The 25,571-nt window shown below is 44.2% G+C and overlaps 1 protein-coding gene across 1 annotated transcript in view; it reads right to left on the reverse strand.

The window, feature by feature from the left end:
* Positions 1-25,571, reverse strand: part of NCKIPSD (NCK interacting protein with SH3 domain) — a 93,218-nt gene that overhangs the window by 20,801 nt on the left and 46,846 nt on the right. Inside the window, exons 4-8 of the mRNA XM_045024717.1 lie at positions 24,379-24,466; positions 21,192-21,820; positions 7,731-7,901; positions 5,894-5,980; positions 3,957-4,095 (exon numbers count right to left, since the gene is read on the reverse strand). Coding sequence (XP_044880652.1) covers positions 3,957-4,095; positions 5,894-5,980; positions 7,731-7,901; positions 21,192-21,820; positions 24,379-24,466 — 1,114 coding nt within the window. The remainder of the gene's footprint in view (positions 1-3,956; positions 4,096-5,893; positions 5,981-7,730; positions 7,902-21,191; positions 21,821-24,378; positions 24,467-25,571) is intronic.

Below are 25,571 nucleotides of genomic sequence, written 5' to 3' on the forward strand. Positions count from 1 at the left end.
CTGATTGCCTATTCCCTGCTTCCAGAGAATCTCTCTAGAGAGACTTTAACCCTTTGAGACCAGGTAACAACCAGCACAAGATTAAACTGAGTCACAAAAAATAACATTTCCTAAGAATAATGCATAAGCCTTCCATGCTCTCCACACCCTCCACTGAAGACAGGCTGATCCAATAGTGGTCTCAGGGCTTGGCTACACGTACAAATTTGCAGCGCTGCAGCAGGGTGTGAAAACACACCCTCTCCAGCGCTGCAAATTGCGGCGCTGCAAAGTGCCAGTATGGTCAAAGCCCCAGTGCTGGGAGCGCGGCTCCCAGCGCTGTCCGTTAGTCCCCACAGGGAGGTGGAGTACGGACAGCGCTGGGAGAGCTCTCTCCCAGCGCTGGTGCTTTGACTACACTTAGCGCTTCAAAGCGCTGCCGCGGCAGCGCTTTGAAGTGCTAAGTGTAGCCACAGCCTCAGAAAAGAAAAGGAAAATCAGAGATAGCTTTTGGCTTGCTAAGGCGAAGGATAGTGGAATAGCAACCTGAGATCTGAGTGTTGGAAAGCAGAGAAGGCTGTTTACCATTTAAGGTACTGACTGGCATTGCTACTGCTTCTCATTACAAAATGTCATGGCTTTTCAGAGTTAATTGCTCATCCTCATTAGTCCCAGAGAATCCAGAGATAGCAAAATTACCGAAGGCTACCGTAAGAAAATTAACCACTTCACTAGTACTCCAAGCTCTGGTAACTGGTACTCTGGTCTCCTACTCCTGTCATTAGTGTTGAATCTCTGTGCTTGGCCCCTGGCAACTACCCTATTCCCACTCATTTGTGTGGACTCTAGCCTACACTTAAACTCCATAAGGTCTGGCAAGCGTGGCCTAACATCCAAGGGATGGGAAGTAGTAGTATAGCTGAGATCTCAACCTGGGCGTGGTACCATTTCTAGTGTCCATCACCAGAGTATCCAGCTGCTGATCAGGTCAATTAGATCTGCTTAAACTGGCAGGTGCTTGAAGAGTCTGGGAACCACATGGATGGAACTTTTAAAAAACATTTTAAAGTAAACCAATCTTCAAGCCAAACCCACCCCCCGAGCCCCGGATCTCTGGTTACAAAGAGAAACAAGTGAAGGGAAAATGGCATAACAGTAAAGGCAGCACAACCTATTACAGATGGGACCTGTTCAGCACAAACTATTCTGTTTAAGCAGTATTAGCAGCTGGTTAAGTGCTGAGTTGCCCGTAATTCATTATTTAAATCATATGGAGAGGCAGAGATTAGAAAATCTGTCTTTTGGATCAGACCAGAGTCTATTTTTGACCTGTATTTACTACAAACCTCTTAACGCTCCCTCCTGCATTATAGAAACCTAGCTACATGGTTCCGCCAAAACCAACAGGAGTAGACGGGGCAGGTTTCTGAAGAGAATATGTACATCAAATAGAAAGCAGTCAGGAGAGAACCAACCTGACAGCTGGGAAGGTAGAGTCCTTGGCAGCGGTGTAGTTCTAGTGCAGGCAGAGTGAGACTATGCTGCATAGTGCATTCAGGAGTGAGGGTGAAAAATAAGTAACTCTTCTGTCCCTGGTTTTAACTGCACACCATTCCCTAGTTCAGCTGTCAGTCCGCTGCTCCACACCACAGAGCTAGACAAGTCTAAGCTGCAGACAGACTTTGGAAGCTGCCTGATCCTCTTCCTTCCAGGGAAAGAGGGGGCTCCATTTCATTTGCATAGGGATAAGGACACCCATTCCCGTTATTCCCTCCCAGCTCAGAAGGGTTTTTAAAGTTACATCTGATACAAAGGAGGACACAGTCCATTGCTCCATTTCCACACAGATTTAATTAATGCTTTCCTTCTCTGGGTTGCATCTGACAGTTCACACAGGGGAGAGGCAGGCAGACTGTGACAGTGTCCTCACGCCCTGCACTGAGCACGGGTATCGTGTAACAAGGCAAAAGAGAACCGCCCACAGCTTGGAAAAGTGAACAAGTTCTCAGGGGAGTTTCCAGTTGTAAAGATTATTCTTTGGTTTTTCTAAGAGGCAGCAGCAGCCCAGAGGGGCTTGTTAAACAGTTTTCTTTGTGTTCGACATGGAAGCACCACCCATTCCCTCAATTAAACTGTACATATTGACACATTAGCTTCACATGTCTCCCACCCCTTTTTCCCCCCACCGGCCCCTGGTAAGGAGGGGTTGTTTTCAGCTGTCTAGTTTCAGGTAGTAGATGAGAAAGTCAGGAGAATAAACCAGATTTAATTGATTAGGAGCACACCTGGAAGAGTATTGAATCCAGTGCCTTTGGGACAACCTATCAGGGCCGGCTCCAGGCACCAGCATTCCAAACTGGTGCTTGGGGCGGCAATCTGCAAGGGGCGGCAGTCCCTGTTGTTTTGCCCCCAAGCAGCGCACCGAATTGCTGCCGTGGACGGCGGGGGCAGTCCATATGCCGTTAGGGCGGCACGCGCGTTTCCGCGATGGCGGCAATTCGGCAGAAGCTTCTATGTTTAGCTGTCCGCGGTGGCTTCAGCTAAACACAGAAGCTGCCGCCGAATTGCCACCGCGGCGGAAATGTGCCTGCTGCCCTAAGGGCACACAGACTGCCCCCGCCGTCCACGGCAGCAATTTGGTGCACTGCTTGGGGCGGCGAAAACTGTAGAGCCGTCCCTGCAACCTATAGTGAGAGCCCTACACACCAGAGCCAGCCCATTCCTGTCATTGCAGGATGCTTTCATTTGCAACCAGTTCTCAGGTATGCTCAGGCTATATGAGGGATCCGAATCCAATTGACTTCAGAGGGAGGGAGAGTATGTGTGTTCCCAGGCCAGTGGTGCTGATGACCCCAGTGAGGCAGGTTTTCTGTTAATCTTAAGGAAGCATCAGCTTCTATATCTGTCCTTTACCCGGGACCCAGGCACACAGCATGTGTCCAGAACGTGCTCTGCATGGCACTCACTCATACACCACCTCCCGTAGGCTGCCTGCATGCACTCCTCTGAGGGACAGGTTCAAGGGATAAATTAAAGAAAGGAAGAGTTATACTTAGTCAAGTGAACTGTCATACTGGTGAGATGTGTTGGGTCACATCACCCCAGGGAAGGGGTAGAAGCTCCACTGCTTGCATTGAAAACTTGACTGGACAAGCGGCCAGGAAGTATGGAGTCAGGAACAATCCTGCACTGACTCCTAGTGTTGGTGGAATGATAGATGGGATTTATCCCCATCTTCAGCTTCTCGACGTCTCGCACGGTTAAACTCCTGGCAGAGTAGCTCCTGACCCTAATGAAGGGCCAACGGAAGGAGAGAAGACGACCTATGACAGGAGCTATGCCTACACACTCTGCATTAACTGGAAGCCTCAATGTCACCATCCATTCCAAGCACATTGGTGACACTAATGAGCAACAAGACTAATCGCAAGAAGGGTTATTCCATTTTAGCCAGTACACATCTCTCCAGTCGTCAGCAAGGGATGCACACTTAGGAATGGGGTGAAAAGGGTGGTGTACAGAGACAAAGCCTGCCTGAAAGAGGCCAGATTTCTTCCTCAAGGATCTGCATGCATCTTCCATTAACACCATGAACCAAACAGAAAGCTGAGACTCAAAGCAACACTTGGCAGAAATAAAGAGTAAGCTGAAATGATATTAAATTTATGCCACTCCCTGCATAACTGTATATTCAACAGCAAAAATGTGGGGTGCTATAATATACAAGGTATTTATTTATTTAGCCCTAAATCAAAGGATTAAAACCAAAGCTAGGTTTTATAAGGTTTAATTAAGTTGATACTTATTTTAAAATAAGTGTACATGTCTCCCTTAGAATGCTTAGGACACAATGAACTGGAAGCTCAGGATGGGCTTGAACTCCAAAATTTAAATTCCCCAACAGCACATAACCTTTCTAATGGAAAGCTGTGCCCCTAGGGAGTCACACCTAGGAGCAGTCCATAACTACGGCTCACCTTGTGTATGAGTCTGCATGTCACGAGCCAGCTCCATTGGAAGGACGGAGTTAACAAGAGTGGAGATAATAGCAGCGTCTAAGTTGCACATTGCTCCAAAGCACTTCAGCAGCAGCAGCCGCAATGGCACTCGGTGTTCCTAGAAAGAAAGGAATCCTTCCAATTAGACAAAACCACAGTTGAGTACTCGGTTCAAGACTGAAGCCAAGCAGAGAGCTTGCAAGTCCACACTTACTGTGACCAGTGCAGGTGAGTGAGCAGAAGTGCAAGGCAGCCCAACGTTTCAACCCATTATCAGATACGGCACAGATCTTTCCAGTGTACAAGTTGATCTAGCCCCAATACCAGCTTTTAAAAACTGTACAGATTATTTTTTTAAACTCATCTTTGTGCTGGAATCAGCTACTAATGCCTGTACTATTGATGCTAACAAAAGGAACAGGGCAGCAATAGCTCACACCTGAAATACCGTGCACCTCATCCGCAGTTTGACTGTTGTGATGAGACAGTTGAAGAGAGCCTAGGGTGTATGATCCTATTTTAGCCCCACCAAAACCAGATCTGATTCAGTCTGAATGCCTGTGCCTCTTACAGGGATGCACAGCTTTCATGACCCCAGTAAGGAGGGGGCAGATACAGTGCTCCTAGAAGACCTATAGCTTGCAACCCCTCCTTTACTTTGGGAGTAATCATAGTGAAGTGCCGAGTGTGGAACTGAAAAGGAATTTTAGCACCTCAAGATCTATCAGGATCTATTAAAATCTAAACCGATTTTGCAGCATCTCTGATCATTAATGAAAAGGACCTTGAAGGGCTGCTATAAAGTTGTCAGGTTTCATGCTGAGAGAATGGGTTTTTAATCAGAAGGCTTTGAGTGCACAAAGCAGAAATTCCACCATCAAGTCTCTTTTCAAGGCAGTGGTTCTGCTTGATCCCGAAGCCCACCCTCTCCCTGACAGGAGCCCTGAAGCTAGGCTTCACCTGATATCACTCCAAACACCAGCCGACAAACTGGTCAGAGAGATCAAAAGACACCCAGAAGAACAGAGAGAGGAATCCTGGCACCAAGTGTCACAGGTACTAAAGTCCAATGAGTAACTTTACCACTCTCCACATGGTCATTCATCCTGTGACGTCAGGTTCACAGAGCACACCATGGAGAGCAATAATGCACTGGGAAAGCCAGCAGCCTGGGCTGTGTACTCCTGACTGGGCTTCCCAGTTCTCTCTAACATGTTGCGGCCTCTTCCACAGCCAAGCTCTGGGTTTATACAGAGCAATGTTTTATTAAAAGCTGATTGCACTGTTTGCTGTGCTGTGGCTGGGGACTAAGGAAACATTTTCTACCCATGTCTAAGTGCTACCGCAGTGAGCCTTAGGAAGGGAATGGGGCAGAGAAATATTTCTATAGGCACGGAAGGCAAACTCCCCACTTCTTCCTCTGAACATCAATTTCCTTCCTCAGTCCCAGGGCGGCTCCTCACAACCCACTTTCCTAATCAGAGCTGTTTACGGATGTAGAGCCATGCATCAATTAAGAGAGGAGAAGCCACAGCCTGTCGGCTTTCCCAAGGCATTCTCAGAAATCCTTCCTCTAAACTATAGTAGAGCTGCTGCTTCTGTTCCTTTGTGGAGCTAAAAAGAAAGCGGCAATCTTTACCCTTTCCGACTGCTTACAGGTACAGTACTAGATACTGCTCCTGAAACTAGACTCAAGTCCTACCTCCTCATTGTCCATGTAAGCTCTGCACAACCCACAAGTATAATACATAGTTACCTAAGTGAGCAAGAAGGATTTTCTGAAACTCAGTCTAGTTCAGGGAGCAAACTGTCCAAACGGGGAAAAGGTTTACATACATTCATGCTTGTTAACCCTTCTCCTTAGGGTCTACAGGAAAACCTCCAATAGAAGATAGGAAGAATGCAACACCTCTTACCATCTGATAATATGCCACAAGGGACAGGACTGATTCAAACTCATTCTTTTTGCACATTTTCTTGCAAACGTCAGGATCTGCATCTGTCTGGAAACACAATCAAACAAGTGAGATTGCTGGCATACTGGAGAAGCCAAAGGGTCTCTATCTGGAACACAGAGAGGCCCCAAGTCAGGCTGGCCTTTCAGCAGGATAAAGAACTGTTCCCATCCCACCAGCTCCTCCATCCCCAGGACTTCAGTCTCCACAGCCCAACTACCCTACAAAGACATTAGGAGGGAAGCACAAAGACAGTGCCTGGGGAAACAGCTGCCCTAGAGATTCCGTATCAAAGTGAACTCCTGGAACTGCCTCAGTGCTGTGCAGTCTCTCCCTGCATGTCTTACATGCTGAAAGCATCTGAAAAAGGTGAACCAAGAAGGGTTTTGAAAATACTGTTTGTGTTGCAGTCGCACTCAGAAGCCCCAGTCAGTGCTGGGCTTGCTATGTGAGACACACGCACATGATGCTTGCAATCTATAAACATTTTGGTTACGCTTGCATTGTCTTCCTCAAACTTGGCAGATCTCACCCTGCAGAGTTAGTGGGGGGAGAAACAGAGGAAGCTGGATTAAGCCCATCTGATGAGCTATATGTTTTAGGGTTGGTCTTCACTTAAAAATTAGATCAACCTAGCAACATTGCTCAGGGCTATGAAAATCTTCATGCCCTAAGCGCTGAACTAGCCCCCACTGTGGATGCAGCTAGGTCGACAGAAGAATTCTTCTGTCTACCTAGCTACTGTCTCTTGGAGAGATGGACTGATGGCATCAACAGAAAAAACCCTTCTGTTGACATAGCAAGCATCTACACTAAGGCACAGCTGTAGCTCCGTAGCTGTGCTGCTTTATTGTCCGCAGTGTAGACGTGCCCTTGGAGAAGCAGCTGAAGCTCATGTGTTCAGAAGAAATTAAGAGTTAAGACCTTCTACACTGGCCTTCACACAGTGCTGGAAGCAGTAACCCTTTCCACACAGTTTAAAGACCAGCATGGGCAGGACCAGGCAGTGTTAGCATGTTGTTAGGGCTTAGGCTAGAACACTAATATTGTTTGGCCCGTGCATGCTGGCCAGCCAAATCATGAAACAAGTTTCCAGTGGAACAGTGTTCAACTGAGCTTGCAGTGTGTCTGGGGAGGAGGTTTTTGGTGGCTATTTATTTATTTACTTTTTAAAGACGGGTGAATAAAGAACCTAGCACTGTAAAACATGGGTGGATGATAATTTTGCAAGGTGGATTTAATCCTGGTTCCTAAGCACGACAGACCCCAGGCAGACAGAGCCTTATTCAGAAGCTTGCAACTTAAGTCCCAGGCTGCATTACAGTGTGTGTATATATATATACACATACATATATACACATACACACACACACATATGGCAGGGCTTGTTTAACACCCGTTATTAATAAACGGCAAAATACTCTCAAACAGCTGTCTGATGATTTCACTAAGGGCTTGTCTACAGGGTGAGTTCGAGTGGTGCAAGCCAGGACATGACTCTGCAATGCCCCAGCTTGCTCCACCGTAACTCACTGCGAGGATACTGCTCTAGAGCAGCAAAAGTCCCACCGTGCGCCTCAGCATACTGTGCTTTCAAGTCACACTCCAGGACCCTTACTGCACTGGAGCAGTGACCAAACAGCGAGTTACTTTGAAGCAAGCTGGTGCATGGTCGAGTCTCGCCTGGCTTGCCAAACACTAACGCCCCACACGGACAAGCCCTAAGGAAAGAATATTGAGAGAGGAAACCTATAAGGGGATCTCAGCTTCACTAAACCTACTTAAGAAAGCAACCCACCAGGATACGGAGCAGCTCTTCCAAATAGCAGCAGATGACATTTTCATCCTCATAGAGTGCCCAGCTGCGCTGCTGGGCATCATCTTTGTGCCTGGCCAGATCTGCAAAGATCACCTCAAGCCGCTGCTCATCATGGCAGATCTGCCCTGAAGGCAGCCCAGAATTCAGATTCTGCAAGACAGAAAAGAAATACCAGTAATAGGGGTCCTGATAGTTAGCAGTTTTTTGGAGAGTAATTGTTTCCATGGGTATCCTTTACCTGAGTCCTGAGAGGTCACTTCATTCAAACAATAACTGGCAACAGGTGGACAGTGAGTTTAACACACACACACACACACACACCCCTCTGCTACTTCAGCTTCTAAACACTGTTTTCTGGTTCTCTCCCCCTTCCATTCTTGCAAAGATAATGAAATTACTGAATCAGTGAAAGGAGGCTCCAGGACTGGTGCAGAGTCAGAAATAATCTTTACATCTCCAAAACCTTGACCACAATGCTGAAGAGGCAGTTTTGCTTTCAGAGGGTATGAAAATCATGCTGAGTTCTCAGAGGTTCCAATGCAGAAACATAAGGCTGGACACCAGAGCAGCTGGTTGTCTCAGTTGGATCAATGAGCCTAACATCTGATCAGCTCCAGAAAACATTCCTACAGCCATGGGAATTTATACCTGGGGATTGCATGGACCAGATAAGTACAGTTTAGTACATAAAAATCTTTCCATCGCTGTTAACAGGAAATGGGAGTGCCACATGTCTACAAAAGAGCACATTTTGTCAATGCTTTGGAAGGACACTGCTGAGTGGAGAAGTTTATCTATTTTCCATCAGAGGAAAAATAATCTACAACTAGCTTCTACAGTAACTCCTCACTTAATGTTGTAGCTACATTCTGGAAAAATGTGATTTTAAGCGAAATGATGTTAAGCAAATCCAATTTCCCCATAAGAATTAATGTAAATGGGGGGGAGGGGGTTAGCTTCCAGGGAAATTTTTTTCACCAGACAAAAAAGATTTATATTATAAACACACACACACACACACACACACACACACACACACAGCATAAGTTTTAAAAAAACAATTTAATACTGTACACAGCAATGATGATTGTGAAGCTTAGTTGAGGTGGTGAAGTTAGAGGGTGGGATATTCCCTGGCGAATGCCTTACTGCTAAATGATGAATTAGCACTCGGCTAAGCCCTCAAGGGTTAACATATTGTTGTTAATGTAGCCTCACACTCTATAAGGCAGCACAAATGTAGGGAGGGGAGACAGCATGACAGATAGAGACAGTGTGTGTGTGTGTGGTGGAGGGGGGGCGGGCCCTGGGGCTGCCGCACTCCAGCCGGAGCTCCGGCCGCTGTCGTGGGGCCCTGGGGCTGCCGCGCTCCAGCCGGGAGAGCGGGGCTGCCGAAGACCCCGGCAGAGCAGACTGCCGCCGGGATGAGTAAAAAAAAAAAAAAAAAAAATTAAAAAAGGCACCTAAGGCGCGGGGCCCGATTCCGGGGAATCGGGCGAATCGGCCTAAAGCCGGCCCTGTCTATAAGGCACAGTTTTGTCCCACAAAACTGAAAGTTCAGCCAGCAGCTCTTTGGATGTGATCCCAGCAATACAGCCCATTTTTCTCACACTCAGAACTGGCAGATTTTCATTTCACCTGCCAGTTGTGTCAATCATTAATAACAGATTAGTTCATATTAGTACAGCACTTTGAAGATGTTAAAGCACAGTAAGTGTTAAGTATTAGGATTGCTACCTTCTGGATTAACCTGTGCAGGAATCAATTCCTCTCAATTTGCTTAGGCTCTGCTTTTCTTTATATAGCCAAGTGAGATGACAGTGCACCATAGATTTATGAGTTTGTATGTAGTCACAAAGATCAGTAAATCTTCCTTCAGCACAGATCTCTCTCTCAGATTATTATTAACAACGTGTCTGGTAGTATTCACCATGTGCAAAATACTGCGTGCGCACGCACACACACACACGCTGAATCCTTGCTCTGAAGAGCTTACGTGCTTGAGACAAAACAGAGAGATGGAAGGTAGGGGAAAGGCTAACAACTAAAGAGAAAGGTGGCCAGGTGACAGACAGACATACCCTGATAGAATTTTATGCGCCACTTTTTTCTATAAATGAAAGTTTACCCTACATCTTAGCTATAAGCGAACTAGTTTTTTGTGGCTATCATGGTAGAGGAGTGCCTTAGGAGGAGTCTGAATGAGGAGAGGGTATTGTCTTTGAAGATTAATTCAGGAAGAAGATTCTGAATACATAAAGGGGCAGCACTGATAAAGGGGCAGCACTGAAAGTATTGAGGTGTCAGAGAAGAAGTGGAGAATGGGGACAGGTTGGGAGGGTACAACACCAGAAGAGGTAAGCACTGACTATCAGAAGGGGAAAAATTATTCAGGACCTTGAAGGCAAGAAGCAACAGCTTGAACTTGATGAAATGGAGGAAGGAAGCCAGAAGAGGTTCAAAGATGGGAGTGACCTGGTCAGATTGATGGGCCACATTGATGAGACAAAGGAACAAAAGGAAGTGGTTTATGAGGGAGTAACAAATATTGCCCTTCTCTGTGCAATGAGAAAAGAGACACCTCCCCCCCCCACCCCATCATCACTACTTAAATTTGGGAACAATTTATTTTTCACTACATGTATGATATAATGTGCACCAGGCCTCGGCCTCAACAGAGACAGATGAGGCCAAGAACGGAATCTAGTCACACTTCGTTTTTGCCACTTATGCTGCACCTCAGACAGTAAAACCTTTGAGCAGTAACTCACATTAGAAACAAGAGCAGCTCAAGTTCATATTAGAGGAGAGAGCAGAAATCTTTTTTTTAATAAAGCACAAATGCAGCCCAGTTCATCTCAAAGCAGGCACTGGTAGCTGCCATAAGCACTTCAAAATGTCAAAGAACAAGCTATTGCCAATGCAGCTGAAACCTAGTAACCCTGAACTGAAAACTTAAGTGCAATGTTTAAGCTGTTTTATTAGAGAGACACTTGTTCATAATTTGCTTAGTGGCATCTGAGGTGTGAACTAATTAGGATTTTTTTTTTACTACATAATTGAAGCACTGAATCAAAGTGTTCTTGTCGCTGTTAATTACACAATCTTTGTCAGGCTGAGATGATGAAGGAGGGAACGTGTTGGTTTAACTATCACAATCCACTACATACTCTTGAGAAAGGCATCTTGGGACACTGCGGAGGGACGAGTGGCCAGCTAGATTACCAGCAGGCTGGTGTGAGACAGAGGGTGACTTTCAGAAACACAAAGCACAAACTGATTACAGCAACCATGCTAAACAGTGATTTAAATCACAGACTCAGAGGGTAGATGGAAGACACCTACTTGGTCACATCCTTCCCTTTGCCTGTGCAGGTTTGTTTCTTGCAGCACAAGCTCAGGTGCTTTGGCTAGCCCATTTTCAAGTGATGGAACTTCATTGGGAGACTATTCTACATCCAAGGGCCAGCCCCTGTGAGGGGGTTAACTGTGGCCAGTATCTCTTAGTAGGTGTCCAGAAATATGCTGGTTTGCTCTTAATAGAGTTAACAGTCGGGATGCCTTTTTAGATCGTCTACTTGTTTTGATGATTAACCCAAGCTGCTCTTAGCCTCTCAACACTCAAATCTCTGCCTTTATAATCCCCCCTCCATAGGCTTTCCAATTCCAATGAACATAAATCTGCTAATGGCCATGAATGAGATCAATCTCCTAACAAAGTGCTCCAATCGGACTAGTAGAACCATACCATGTGCTGTCTTAATGGAATCTCAGCACCATTCTCTTCTCCCCCAGCCCCAGCAATGAGGTCAGGTCTCTGCTTATTAAGCAGCTTGGCAGCTATTACAGCCCTGCGCACACTCCACGAGGTCACTTCCAGGAATCAGACTGTTACTTGGGAAGGCAGCGGACACCTTCAGTGAGTGGATGTAACTGTTTTCATAATGAAATTTGCTTTGCATTTGTTTGTTGTTCTTAACAAAACAGCTGGTCCCTTCCAAATGGAAGGAGAACCATACGCTGCTGCAGGGCTTTCATTTCTGCTAAACAGAACATGATTATTTTCAGAAGCTTCTCTCTTGCCACCTCACCCCCTCTGCTAACAAACAGATTGTCGATTCTGGTCTGCAAACTTGGCTGCAGAGCTGCAAAGCTGTTCTTCCTGCTTTTTCTTCCTCCTGTTTTTGTTCCTTTTCTACTTCCTCCTTCTCTCCAAGCCACCAATTCTGGAAAATCACTGGTGCTTTGAATACAAACACCTTCCCAGAGACTCCCCTCCAGATCAGCATACAGCAACAGCGGCTCCAACATACAGCAGCTCTTCAGGAGAGACACAAAAGGGACTCTTCTGTATTTCACTCTTTGCTGTTGTAACAAAGGCTGCCCTCCATCCTTCATTTACAAGAGGCGGGTAAACCCCCCTCAATAAGTAGCAGCTAATGCAGAGAAGAGCTGGTCTCCTCAACAGCTCTCCCCAGGAGACTCTAGTCCAGATTAACAGAGACACTTAATTTAATTTATTGAGCCAAACTCTCCAGGGTAACCTCTCTGAACACATAACGCTTTCATTTAGGAGCAAGTTTTGCTCCCTGGCTGGGCATGTAATAATTAAAGAAATCTTCACTGGAAATATAATCCTGTTAGAAAGCAGGATTGTTCTGCAGAGAGGCAGAGTCTGGTGTGTACAGATGTGCAAGCGTGTCACAGGGAGAGAGAGGAGAGGAGTTACTTGGCTTTCGACCACCACATTAGCTACGCTTCAGTAACGTCTTCCAGACTTCGCCTTTCAGGTGTTCCAGCCATCTGTAGGCCAATAAACATTCACTCCACAGATATATTCAGCAGCAGATTTCTCTGGCTGACGGCAGTCCTTGATCAAGAACTGCCATGAGAGGATGGTGTGCTCAGGGGGGTCTGGCAATGACTTCCCCAAACAGGGCTACTTCCGTAGCAATTTATGAACAAAAGGCCTCCTAAGCCCTAACAATTTTCAAAAAATATTCATACCCTCTCTCTTAGTGAGATACCGCAGGAACCTTTTTCGGCCTGTGCCAAGAGCAAAGCTGCTGTACAAGTGTCTCCCAAGTGTTAACACTCCTGAGCTCCCCACGCTTCTGAACAAGCAAGGGGAACAAGCCTCCCTTACAAGGCTGCGAAAAGCTAAACGTGCACAGAGTGGAAGAAATTTTTCAACAAGATGGAAATGTCATTCGTTTTAAGCAACAGAGACTTACAGAAGGAAACTGCATTCAGTGCAAAGGGCAGATTGCTTCCAGAAGCAGCAGAAATGGAGCAACAGTTTGACAGTGTCAGCAATGAGATTTGTCACGGCTAGTTACAGAATGAAAGGTAGCAAAGTTCACATACACACACTAAATGCATCATAACCCAGTGCCAGCAAGAATCCATAGGAAGTTAATGGGTTTACACACTGGTCCTTGTGACTCAGGGACCTCTTGATGCCAACCGGCAGGGTGCACAGTGTTACAGGGATCCCCTTGGTCTGGTCTCTAAATAAGTTTGTCAACGGGTGACATGTGAGGTCTCCACTGAAAGCCTGTTTCATGCTTAATCATTGCTAGAGGTATGTGTGGATAATATGTAGGGAGTTATGTATATACACTCATAATTATGCTAGTTGGGGCTCGCCACCAGAAGGTGATAAACAGGTTTCTTTCAGGCAGGAAATGCTTACCTGCTTGCCTAGCTACATGTAAACTACATAATGTATATTTCACAATGGATGCCTGTTTACAGACAGAGCAAAATGCTAATCAAGAGACTGCAAAGTCTTCAGGAGAGATTCTCTGAAGGAAATAAATAAGCAGCACGGGGTACCCAGTTTACAAGTGAAGACAATGGATGGTTAGAACTACAGTAAAACCTGCCAAGAGCGACCTCCCATGGGAGTTAGCAAAAGTGATTGCATGTAAGAGAGGTGGTCCCTCTGCAAAGGTTTGCACACCAGAGCGTGGTGATGTTCTGTGGCCTCTGCAAGTAGTGACTTGTGACAAGTGATCTCTCTTCAGGGGTGATCTCTAAGACAGGTTTTACAGTATAGCTGGGGGTGCAGAATACATACAAGTATCCTTCACCTAGAGACAGGCAGCCTATTGGCTTGTCTTATGAACAGCGCGTCACACCCTGTCTTGCTGTTTAATACTGGGAGAGAAACTTTGGGTGAGCTAACTTTTATGAGACAAGCAAATATCTTGTTAGTTAACACTTCTGCTGGAGCCTAAACTTATGTATCCATTTGTTTCCAATTTCCATTAATTCTACTTGATTTTTCTCAAATCTCTATTTATACTTGTTTTCACGATAAACAAATTTAAGTTCTGTAAGCTGAACTGAGAGGTGATCTTGAAGTGCAACTGGTAAACTGGTGTTCCATTGGTTTGGGAACAGCAGATTGGTGATTTCTGAGTGTGTCCAGTGGAACAGGGTCTGACGCTCCAGGGGGTTGGTTGGAGGGCTCAGGGCTTGGAGCATGCCTATTGCTGATGTGCGCAGGCTGTGTCCAAACAGGGTTCTAATGTAGTCTGGCCTCCCAGAAAGCATAGGGTCAAAGCAAAATATCAGCTAGCTGTAAGCATGACTGGTTTAACATGGCTTGTGCCAATCCACGCTGGCCATCCCACTTACGTTCGAACTCCTTTGACCAAAGTAGAGCTTACAGTACTGTCAACAGCTTTAAAGCTTGATTTTAATGGGAGTGCAGATGGATCCTGACTCCTGTGTCATAAGTGGAACACTGTGACACTGCAATTTCACAGGAGGCATAGATTAAACTTCTTCCAGATGAAAATGTAACCTACATTAGAAGGAAAAAATTAAACTATTCATACATCTTATAAGGTTCTAAGGTAACTAATCCCACAGATAGGGCATTGCTGCAGACAGCTCAGTGAAGACTGTTCAATGTGCAGCTGCTCAAAAAAGCAAACAAGATACTAGGAGGAGTAAGGAATGGCATGGAGAAAAATATTATAATGCCATTATGTAATTTAATGATGCAACCTCATCTGGAATACTGCATGCAGTACTGGTCACCCCATCTAAAAAAGATATTGCAGAATTAGAGGTGGCTCAGAGACGGGCAACAAGAATGATCAGGGACTTGGAAAAACTCTCACAGGAAGAGAGAAGATTGCAATTGTTTGCCTTAGAAAGGAGATGAATAATAGGGGACATGATAAAAGTATATAAAATAATGAATTGTCAAGAGATGGTACATCAGGAGCTTCTGTTCTTGTAGTGACAGGGAGAACAAGGAGATATTAAATGAAATGAAAAAGGTGTCAAATTCAAAAATGATAAAAGGAAATGATTTTTCACACAATGTGTAGGCAGACTGTATAACTAGCTGTCACATAATATGATAAATCACAGAAATGTAGGGCTGGAAGGGACACTTGAGGAGTTATCAAGTTCAGCCCTCTGTGGTGAGGAAGGACCAAGTAAACCTAGACAATCCCTGACAGATGTCTGTCCAACCTGTTCTTAAAACACCTCCCCAACAAATGTTGGGGATTATACAATCTCCCTTGGAAGCCTATCCCAGTGCTTAACTACCCTCAGAGTTAGAAAGTTTTTCCTAATATCTAGCCTAAATTTCCCTTGCTGCAGATAAGCAGTCCTATCGTCAGTGGACATGGAGAACAATTGATCACAGTCCTCTTTATAACAGCCTGTAACATATTTGAAGACTATTTACTATCTCCCCTTCCCAGTCTTCTTTTTTCAAGACTAAACATAGGAATTTTTTAAAAAACTGGGTAACAGGTCAGGTTTTTTAAATTTTATCATTTTTGTTGTACTCCTCTGGACTCTCTCCAATTTATCCACATCTTCCCTAAAGTGTGGTGCTGAGAACTGGACGCAGTACTCCAGCTGAGGCCTCACCAGTGCTGAATGGAGTAGGATAATAACCTCTTGTGTGTTACATATGATACTCCTGTTAATACATCCCAGAATGCCATTAGCTTTTTTTTTTTTTTTGCAACTGCACCACACTGTTGGCTCACATTCAATTTGTGATCCATTATAACCCCCAGATACTTTTCAGCAGTACTACCACCTAGCCAGTTATGCCCCTTTTTGTATTTGTGCATTTGATTTTTCCTTTCTAAGTGCAGTATTTTGCATTTGGTCTTTATCAAATTTCATCTTGTTGATTTCAGACCCATCTTTCAATTTGTAAAGGTCCTTTTGAATTCCAGTCCTGTCCTCCCAAGTACCTGAACACCTCCCAGAATGGCGTAATCTACAAATTTTATAAGCATATTCTCCACTCCATTATTCAAGTCATTAGTGAAAATATTGAATAATATTCAGACCCAGGACTAGCCCCTGCGGTAGTCCACTAGAGACACACTCCCACTTTGACAGTGAACTATTGGTAACTCCTCTGAGTATAGAGTTGCAACCAGTTATGCACCTACCTCGTAGTAATTTCATCTAGACCACATTTCCCTGGTTTGCTTATGAGAATGTCATGTGGGACTGTGTCAAAAGCCACACTAAAAGGACAAGAACTTTGCAAGATTTAAAAAGGGACTAGTGGACATTTATATAGATAACAAGAATAACCAGAATTGTTGTAGTTAGTCCTAACACAACCTTTGGAAGGGTATTGAACCTCAGGGTTTAAGCCAATTCTAACTATTGGAGACCAGGATGAGCCCTAACATGGGGAGCAGATGATCCCTTTTACCCACTGGGATTCTCACACCTTCCTCTCAAGTATCTGGTTCTGGCTACTATCAGACACAGGACACTGGACGAGATGGATTTCTGGTCTGATAAAGTGTGGCAATTCCTATGCTTCTGAAGACTTCATACAGCAAACAAAGGAGTTAGGTCTTTACCCCTATTAGGTGACATCTTGTTCACCCCCACAATCCACCTGCTAAATGCAGAATTGTCCTTACAAAGCATTTGAGTGCTTTGTTTAGTCTATTTCTAGATTATTCAAGCAGTGCAGCACCTGGACTGGAGTCACACCATTTAAAATATATTAGACAGACAATTTTTCTTGTCTGATATTCAGCCCAATAAATCCTCAGACCAACTCCTCCAATTCCTGAGACATGTGTGCTCCTATGCATGCCAATTCCAATATATCTTTCCAACAGACATTGCAGCAAATACTTTTGTAAAAGCAAGATTTTTCATTTTCCTTCATTATCACCATCTATTAACTGTGTAATTCATTAAAAAAGGAGGCAGGACAAGAGGAGAGTGACCATAGCTTAGGCAATGTCAATGCTTGCTTGGGGAAGCCACTTAGGGAGATTTGCTGCTGTGACTCAGGTTTCCCAAAGGAAAACATTCTGTCTTGGTGTCATTTTATAATGGGAGGGCCTCTAGGTATCCTGAGCACACAGTGGTTGGTTAATTCTGCTTCCTCTTTTTAAGGGTTTAATGGGGAACTATGGCTCATTAGTAATCTGAGCTCACGCTTTTAGAAGTTACTCCCATTACAAAGTGAGCATCAGACACCCACCAGACTAACTTAGGGGAAATGAAATATCAGAGGCACAAGAGGTCATTTCCCCCTCCTAGATCAGTGCCTTGCACTGGGTTCTACAGAAGAGGAGCACTATACATGAATGGAAAATACACAAGCAATTCAATCTTCAGAAGAGCATGCTGGGAATAAGCTGGAGGTAACAGAGTCTAAAATTGATTTAGTAAACCAGTGATTTGACTTCAAATTAAAAACTAGAAGAATAGAAGAAAGGGCACAACTAATTAAAGAATGTAATACAAAGCTTGAAATGAGCATGAGATTTACTATGGAGTACACTGATGCTTTAATCAATGATGTCTCACTTCACTTAAAAAAAAAAAAAAGACAGAATTCCCCCATGGATAAGTGTCTCTACTGTATGAAATGAAAGGAGAGGATCCAAAGAGTTTTATGAAGTGTTTTAAAAAATATGCCCTTGACTTAAAGCTGAAAACTGAGCCACAGCCCTGTACATTGTGTCAGTTTGTAAATAAAATCCCCTTGGGAACATGAAATGTTCTGGTATAATCAAGGATATAAGCTTATAATGATAATTATTTTGGGGCTTGTCCACATACAAAAGTTGTATTGTTTTAACGATACGGGCATAATGCAAGCAGTACAACCCCGTGGTACAACTAGTTATACAAGTACAAAGTTGCCAGTCCTGCACAATAATGTGAATAAGTTCTACCAATATAAAGGACCTCTGTATCAGTATAACTACATCACACTAGGAGATGTACTGGCATAACTAAAAAAAAAAAAATCCTTCTCCTAACCAAAATAGTTGTACTAGTACAAAAACTGTGTGTGTGTAGACCAGACCTTGGTGTCTACCCTCAGAGAAATACTGCTGAAGATATACTGATAGACTACATTTCTCTGGACAGGGGCAGTGTCTTTTGTTCCTTGTACAATACCAAGTACAAAATGCAAATACATTGCCCCCCCTCCAATGAATTACAAAATTTAATCTCATGTTCCCTAGGATATAGCCACAGCTATAAAACAGACGAGGGATCCTACTTTCAGGAACTTGGTACACAGTCTTCACTTTCACAACCAACAAAGTTGGTGATTCTTTGCAGAAATAGAAAAAAAAATCTGTTTTCTCAGAGCACGATAAAGCTCAAAGTATTTTTAGAGAGTTGTTCAAGGTCCAAGGGAGAGGAAATTGAGCAAGGATTCATACAGCTCGGGCCAAATCCAGAACATCTGCACGATACATCAGTTACAAATTATTTCTGAATCTAGATCAGACATATAAGTATATTATTATTGAGTTTGAAAACAATTACCCGATAGGTTGTGGCCACAAAAATGTGAGCTGTTATGATTACTTATGGGTGATCTTTTCAATGTAGATAATTAACTGGATTATGATTTGATCTAAATTTTAAATACCAGTAGTTTTGGACATCTGAACATCTCTGAACAATTCACTGTAATTTTGCCATCAGCAATGGAACTGTAATCTTAGATGTTTATAAGGAATGTAGAATGTACTCCTTGTATTTAACAAGTGGGAGCTAAATTTATTATCCCTCCATTCAAAGGTAAGGGCTGCCTAGACACTTGTCTGTTTCAATGACTACTGCAAGATGCAGTCTTATTTTTGTTTGTGCATGTATGTAATCGAGTGAGGTGGTGAGGGCTTGGTATTAGTTTATTAGGCATGAGTTGAAGATGGTGATATTACTCAAATGGCTTGGGAATTATTCCCTAAATGGGTTAAAAGAGGGCTGAAGAATGTATTGTGGAACAGCCCAGTATAGAGAGCAATAGAGAAACTTTGTCTCAGGGAAAACTATTTGAATCTTTACGGTCCTGATGGGAAGACCAACCAAAGAGCCTAAAAGGTGCAAAGTAAGTTTAGTGTATTCTGTGGTCACAAAAAATAAGGTGCTTATTTGTTACAGCCACACGTTGCATAACTGTGCACAGAATTACTGTATAGGGATAAGTGTAACACTTTTGGAGAAAAAAAGTGGGTTTATGCACAGAAGTTCTTTATAAACATCTGTTCATTAGTCATGGTTCTATTTTCCCCCATTTACAGATGTTGCATTGATATTTGTTCCACTACTTGCAGAAAATAACTGCCACTCTTTAAAAAGGATCTGTACCACAATAACTTCTTCTCCAGTCCTGTGCTACCTCCATGTTTTTAAAAAAAACTCTCAGAGAATCAACTGTTAATGGCTCAAGTTCTTTGGCTAATTCTCTTATGATGTTGGCATGCACAGTACCCAGGTCATATGACTAATATATTTACTTCAACTCATCCCTAAGTTATCCCCTAGCTGCTGCCCAGAACTAGAGCACCAACTCCTATCTCTCCCCTACATAGGTACCGTATAGCAATGTTACTATTCCATTTATGCCCACCAGATCAGTCTTCATTATTTAGTATAAATCCCATCCCATTTTTCTTATTTTTCATTAGTTCTCTAATATTTCTCAGTTATTCACCACATGCTGAATGTTCACCAGTTGAGCTAAGCAAAAGCTTTGCCTCTGCTCTTTCCTATCTAGGTTTAAAACACTGCTAACCAGCCCCACAAATTCTGATCGCAGGGTACCCAAAGTCAGACCTCATCCGAAAAAGCCTCAGTGCATCTCAAGCCTTCCTGAATCTCACACACTGGTTTCTAACGCGTTTCCTTCAGTTTTCACTCACACTGGGCACCATAAAACTCTTTGATCTTTTCAGTTGACCAAACTGATCTTCAGTTCTCTTCCTGGATACTGAAAGTCATTCTTGTGCCTATCAGATCCCAACTCCCTCATGTTGTAGGTTCCCACATAAAGGATTTGGGTATTTCTATGTAAGGAGATCCACCATCCGGGAGGCAGCATGCTCTCCAGTGGCTTGTGTCTAGTCACACATGGCCAAGACACAGAATGACTCATCAGTAATGCTTGCTGAACCTTCCATGTTGGCAGTTCCCTTTGATTGCTTGCTTCGCCCTCACTAGTCAGGATACCTGTCCTCAGACTTGCCTCAATCTTATCCTCTCATTCATGGTTAGAAGAATGCTGAATTCAGAACTTCTGCTGAAAGTTTCCATGCATTTGAAAAATCCAGCAAACGCTTGCAGACTTTAGGAAGAAGTGATTCAGTGGTGGGCAACGGGGAGGCTAATACAACACTGGCAGCCACTAGTTCTCTCTCCTTCATCCCTGTGGCAGTCACAGTATGGGAAATAAACTCCATGGAGAAATGTTCCACCACCATCTCCTTCTCCTCTAGGAGAGCAGCCAGTTTATACTTTGTCCATATGTAGCCATCCCCAGCTTCATAAAGAAACAGGACCAAAGTACAATTCCCCAGAGTGCATTGGATCCTGCTATATTTGTGCCTATTGACATCTTACTGCTAGCACTATCCTCTAGATCTAGAAACTCTATCCCCCCAGCTCTGCTCCTACCAACTCACCTGTTTGTTGTTAGTGTCACAGGACCCAAACTGTTAATCCTCCATCCCTTCATATGTAGTCTCCTGTAATGCCCAGCTCCTCTCCAGCCTACGCACAGTGCTTCTAGAACCCAAGCTGATCACCAAACAGATCTCGATACCAGCTTCTTCTTTTCATTCACTTATTCCCCCAAAGAGTCAGTTCTTACTTTCACAGCCTGTCTGGAATAATATCCTGCACAATGTACCAGACTACCATTTCCCTGCTTGTCGCTAGCTAAACCTACTTGGGTTATTTTTTCCTAACTCACTCACTTCTCCCTGAAATCCCCTCACCTCCGTTCGTTCACTCACTCATCCTATTTTAATTTGGACTCGTCTCTTCTCACTTAATTTGGCCTCTGAGCTCCAGGAGCAAACTGCAAAATATTACTTCAATCACATTTTAATATTTTGCCCAGTCCCTGTATGGTGCCCTTTTGCCAGAGCTCAGCATTTCCTTTACCTTACTTTCCACCAATGAGATGAGGATCTGCTCCATGATGTTATTGGTTGCTGGGATGGAGCTCTGAATGTGGCCAATCACTACACCGATAGCAACCCGTGACAGCTCATAGCTGAGGTGGGTGTTCCTGCGCACCAGCTCGATCAGTTCAGCACCTATTGTCTTTGGCACAGACACTGCCTGGCTGCTGGATTCTGATGCCAACAGCTCCAAAGTAGCTGCCTTCTTATCATCAAGGCAAAGAGAGTTGAAGGCTTCTAAGCCCCCGGATGGAGCTGGAGCAATCGTCTTGACTTGCAGATTCTTCTCCCCATCCATAGGGAGAGACCTCTGACCCGCTGTTTCAACAGGAGGTCCTGGGGCAGCCCTCTTGGTCTGGGGAGATTTGGTTGCACCACCCTTTGTTGAAGTCCCATGCTTCAGGTGGGCTGAAGGGCTAATATCCAAGCTGCGTGATACTGTGGTGTGGGCACTCCTTCTGGGGACAGGGGGAGGGGTGTTGGTGGGGCTGGAAGTGGCCGTTGGGAGAGCTGTTTCTGATGCAGTGGAACCAGTGTACAAGGTATCCAAGGAAGTTGTACTTATAGAGGAGGCACTAGAAATGGACCCAGAGGTGATTTCAACAGCATCTGAAAAGGAACAATTAAAAGGCCTTAGCAACAGCATCAAAGAAAAAGAGAAAAACAAATTGCCGCAGCAGAGTCCATTAAGCAGCTCATTGTGCATGCTACCAAAGCGGTTTAACTTCTCTTCCTGGCTCACTTATCTCAAAGCAAAATTGTATTAGGTCTCTCTTGAGCATTCCAGTAAAATAACCTCTTCAGGAAGGGGAAGAAAGCTGTTCTGTAGAGATTCTCTGCAAAAGGCTCACTGTAACTAGGAGAGAGGAGTCTTTTTTCCCCTGGTTTAGACAATAACTTCCCCCTCCTCCCCCAAATATACTGCATGCATGTAGCCAGTACTTTGATTGATGTATCTGAAAATTTCCAGGTACATAAGATTACTCATTGCGGCAAGCCTCTCCCTTCTTCTGTAACGATCCTTCCCTGCAGCACTAACTGTATGCTCTGCTTGGCGTCAACAGCAAGAAAAAAGCATTTGGCTGACAGGAACGTGTTGTCCACTTTCTGCACTCTAGGTAATCGGATTATAAACCTGTTAGCTCATACTGCCCTTTCCCAGCCAGTACAGGAGTACTTGCTAGAGTATATTTCTGAGTGCTTTCTCCTGTCTAGTTTTGGCTAACTCTAGCAATGGTACTTATACCACTTCTCTAGGGAAACACTAGTCCACTGTCTGACCAACCTTACTGCTAGGATGTTTTTCCTAACATGTAGCCTAAATTTTTCATTACTCATATACTTTGTCCCATAACGTGTAAAAATGGGGCTGCGGATACTTTTATCCAACACCCAACCTCTCATAGCTTGGCCAGGAAGATAGTTACTTGGGTAAAAAGTGGCATCAATCAGCTACTTTCTGTGAATCCCAAATAAAGATATTTGAGATCTGTAGGAGACTAAAAATACTGCTTTAGGAACACCTTGATTCCCAAGGATTCTGATTTTGCATGCTGCATGAACGTACCCCCAGCCATTCACTGCTCCTTATTGACTCCTGCTTATCCATAGAAAATAAATCTCCTCCTTAAGCAACGAACACCCTCCCAAACTGAAGAGGCAGAGCTTCTCTTGGGCCAAAGGGCCAGTCACCTCTGGAAGAGCCTTCTGTTTTTTCTGCTAGCCCTGGGTGATGTTTTGGTAATCTCACAATCTTACCCCCAAGTGGAAAGCCAGAACACGAGTTGCATATCTGTGGCTAAGAAGCCCGTCAATAGGCCTCTATCCCTATGAATAAGGCAATAGTGGGATTGGCTACTCCAACTGTTCAGGCCAAAGACATGTGGGGCTGAATAAGAGCTCACATCTCCCATGGAGATCTCTACCATTCTTCATTTTCCTCCTCCTCCTCCTGAAGATGATCATCCACGTACTTCCAGTAGATTTAATTGAATCAAGGGAACAGATAATGGATTCAAGAGAATCATTCCCACACACCTCTCATTATTATAGTGTGGAATGGCTCAGTACCATGAAGCAGGTTGCTGCCTGTTCCAAACTTCAATGAACTGCCCAGAATGTGAAAGATCTGTCCTGCACCCTGCAAGCTCATTTACAGGGCATTAACAAATCCCGGACTGAGTTTGGGGAGAGAGTGACCCATCACGACAATGTAACAGTATGAGCACAATGTAGCACTGGGGCAATACACAACCACCACAATATGAACTGTATCACAACGAAATAACTTTCACTCCCCGCTCCTCTACCTCATAGGTCTAACCTCTAAAGGTTGCAAATCAATTTTTTTGCTTAGTATTGGCCCAGTAGCACTCCACTGATCAGTACTGCAAGTTCTCACTACCAACACAGTTACTGTGCTTGCAGCACATGCACCTCTGATCTTCTCTGGGTTAGGGAGTGAAGACACCACACTCCTGTCTTTTGCACAGGCAAGCCACCAACTATGCAAAAGTCTGACTGATGTAGCCATTATACGACCAAAGAGGTAGATGGACAGTTATCAAAAAAGCTTTTATTTAACGGACCTTTCCTCATTGCATTAATAGTGAGTGCCCCCTGGTGATCTAATGGCATCATCACATCCAGATTGGAAAAAAACCAAAACAAATTCTCATGCTGTTTTGTTGAAAGATCCCTATGATACTCCTGAGAGAAAACTTATACAAGGACCACAAAACTCTGGTTATATGCTCGTCAGGAAAACTATACAACCAAGCAGAACAAATATTCTAAAGCTTCTTCTGCAAACACTATCTTCCACCAAAATTAATCAGCTTAGGAAGTCCAGAGAACACCAAGCCCAGCATCCAATGCACCCACAGTTGCTGGGAGAAGCAGCCACAGGTGCCAGTCAGCCACAAATCATGCTTTAGGACCAGGGAAGGACATAGGGAAACACTAGTCCCCAACACTGGAGTTTTAGGATTAAAATTGTGATGGAAATTTCAGACCAGAGTCACCTGAGCAGAAATCCAAGAGATGCTTTTCTGAGGTGCAGACCAAAACCAGCCAGAATTGCTGCTACCATTACACATCTTCCTATATTTTAGTTCAGTGTTGTCTGCCTCTTGCCCAACATAAAAAAACAAAGAGCTTTTCCTTACTTCTAATGGGTGCTTCCATCTGCGCATTCTTGCGTTTCTCTGGTGGCGGGGGTGTGACAGGAGCAGCACGTCGGGGCTGTGGCGGGATCTAAAAGGGAACATTTTAGAGCAATCAAAGGAGGTTGACAGTAAAGATACACTTCCTATTATAAAACGTGTGTGTGTGTGTGTGTGTGTTAATTTGTCCTTAATATCTTTATGGAATGATGAGAGAGATGTAATAGGCGGCTTCCTGCAAGAACAAAGCAGAAACTCTGAAACCTTGCTTTATTCCCTCCCCTTGACAGGAAAAGCAGCCCTTGTTTAATTGCTATGTTCAGCAGCACACAGTATTTGTGTCACAGACCTGTCAAGCATTTACTCTTTTCTCATTCCAGATGCAATCCCACACGTTCACTATGACTTTACAGTGATCTCAACAGCCCCACAGAGGCTGCAAACAGTGTGCATATTTAAACACGCTTTTGGAGAGATCCATTACATCAGCTACAAATATCCTTGCAGAAAGACAAAGCCAAGGACTGGAGCTACGTAAATTCCTTCCTAATTCATACTTCCATAGCAATTTCTTACACAGAGAGTGAGAAACCAGGGCTAGAGTAGCTGTGTGTTGCCACAACCCCTATGTTGTTCCCTGCTGCGAAAAGTTTCAACTAGAGAGCTTCACAAAACTCCCTACAGCTAGTACTTCCCACCTAATTCTCTCCTCCTGGCAATGATTGTGGGTGGAATAACGGTGATTCCTCACAACTCCTAAGTCCTCACCTTTTCTTATGGATACAGGGACCTCACCACGATTAACCATATCTTTATTGCTTAGTGTTTGCATGACTGCAGTTTGCTCCATGTAAGACTACGACCCCAGACCAGTGGGAAACTGCAGCCAGCATTGAAAATAGCAGCCAACTTAAGTGGTGTTTCCCTCAAGGAAGGGCATTGCACCAGAACTCACTGAACTGCACAGGCTCATCTCCATGTGGAAACTAAAGATGTGGTTTTGGACCTACAAAGACATATATTGTTTGGGGCCTGACTGCCTGAAAGATGCCTCTATCCTTATGTGATACTGCAATGGCTGCACTCAGGAGAAGTGCTCACACTGGAATCCTCGGATCAGACAGCAGGCATTGGTGCCAATGGTCTCAATGAGGTGCACTAGACTCCAGCTTGGTCCCACAGAGCCCTGATGTGAC

Source organism: Mauremys mutica, chromosome 7 (genome assembly GCF_020497125.1).
Source record: "Mauremys mutica isolate MM-2020 ecotype Southern chromosome 7, ASM2049712v1, whole genome shotgun sequence".
Taxonomy (NCBI): Eukaryota; Metazoa; Chordata; order Testudines; family Geoemydidae; genus Mauremys; species Mauremys mutica.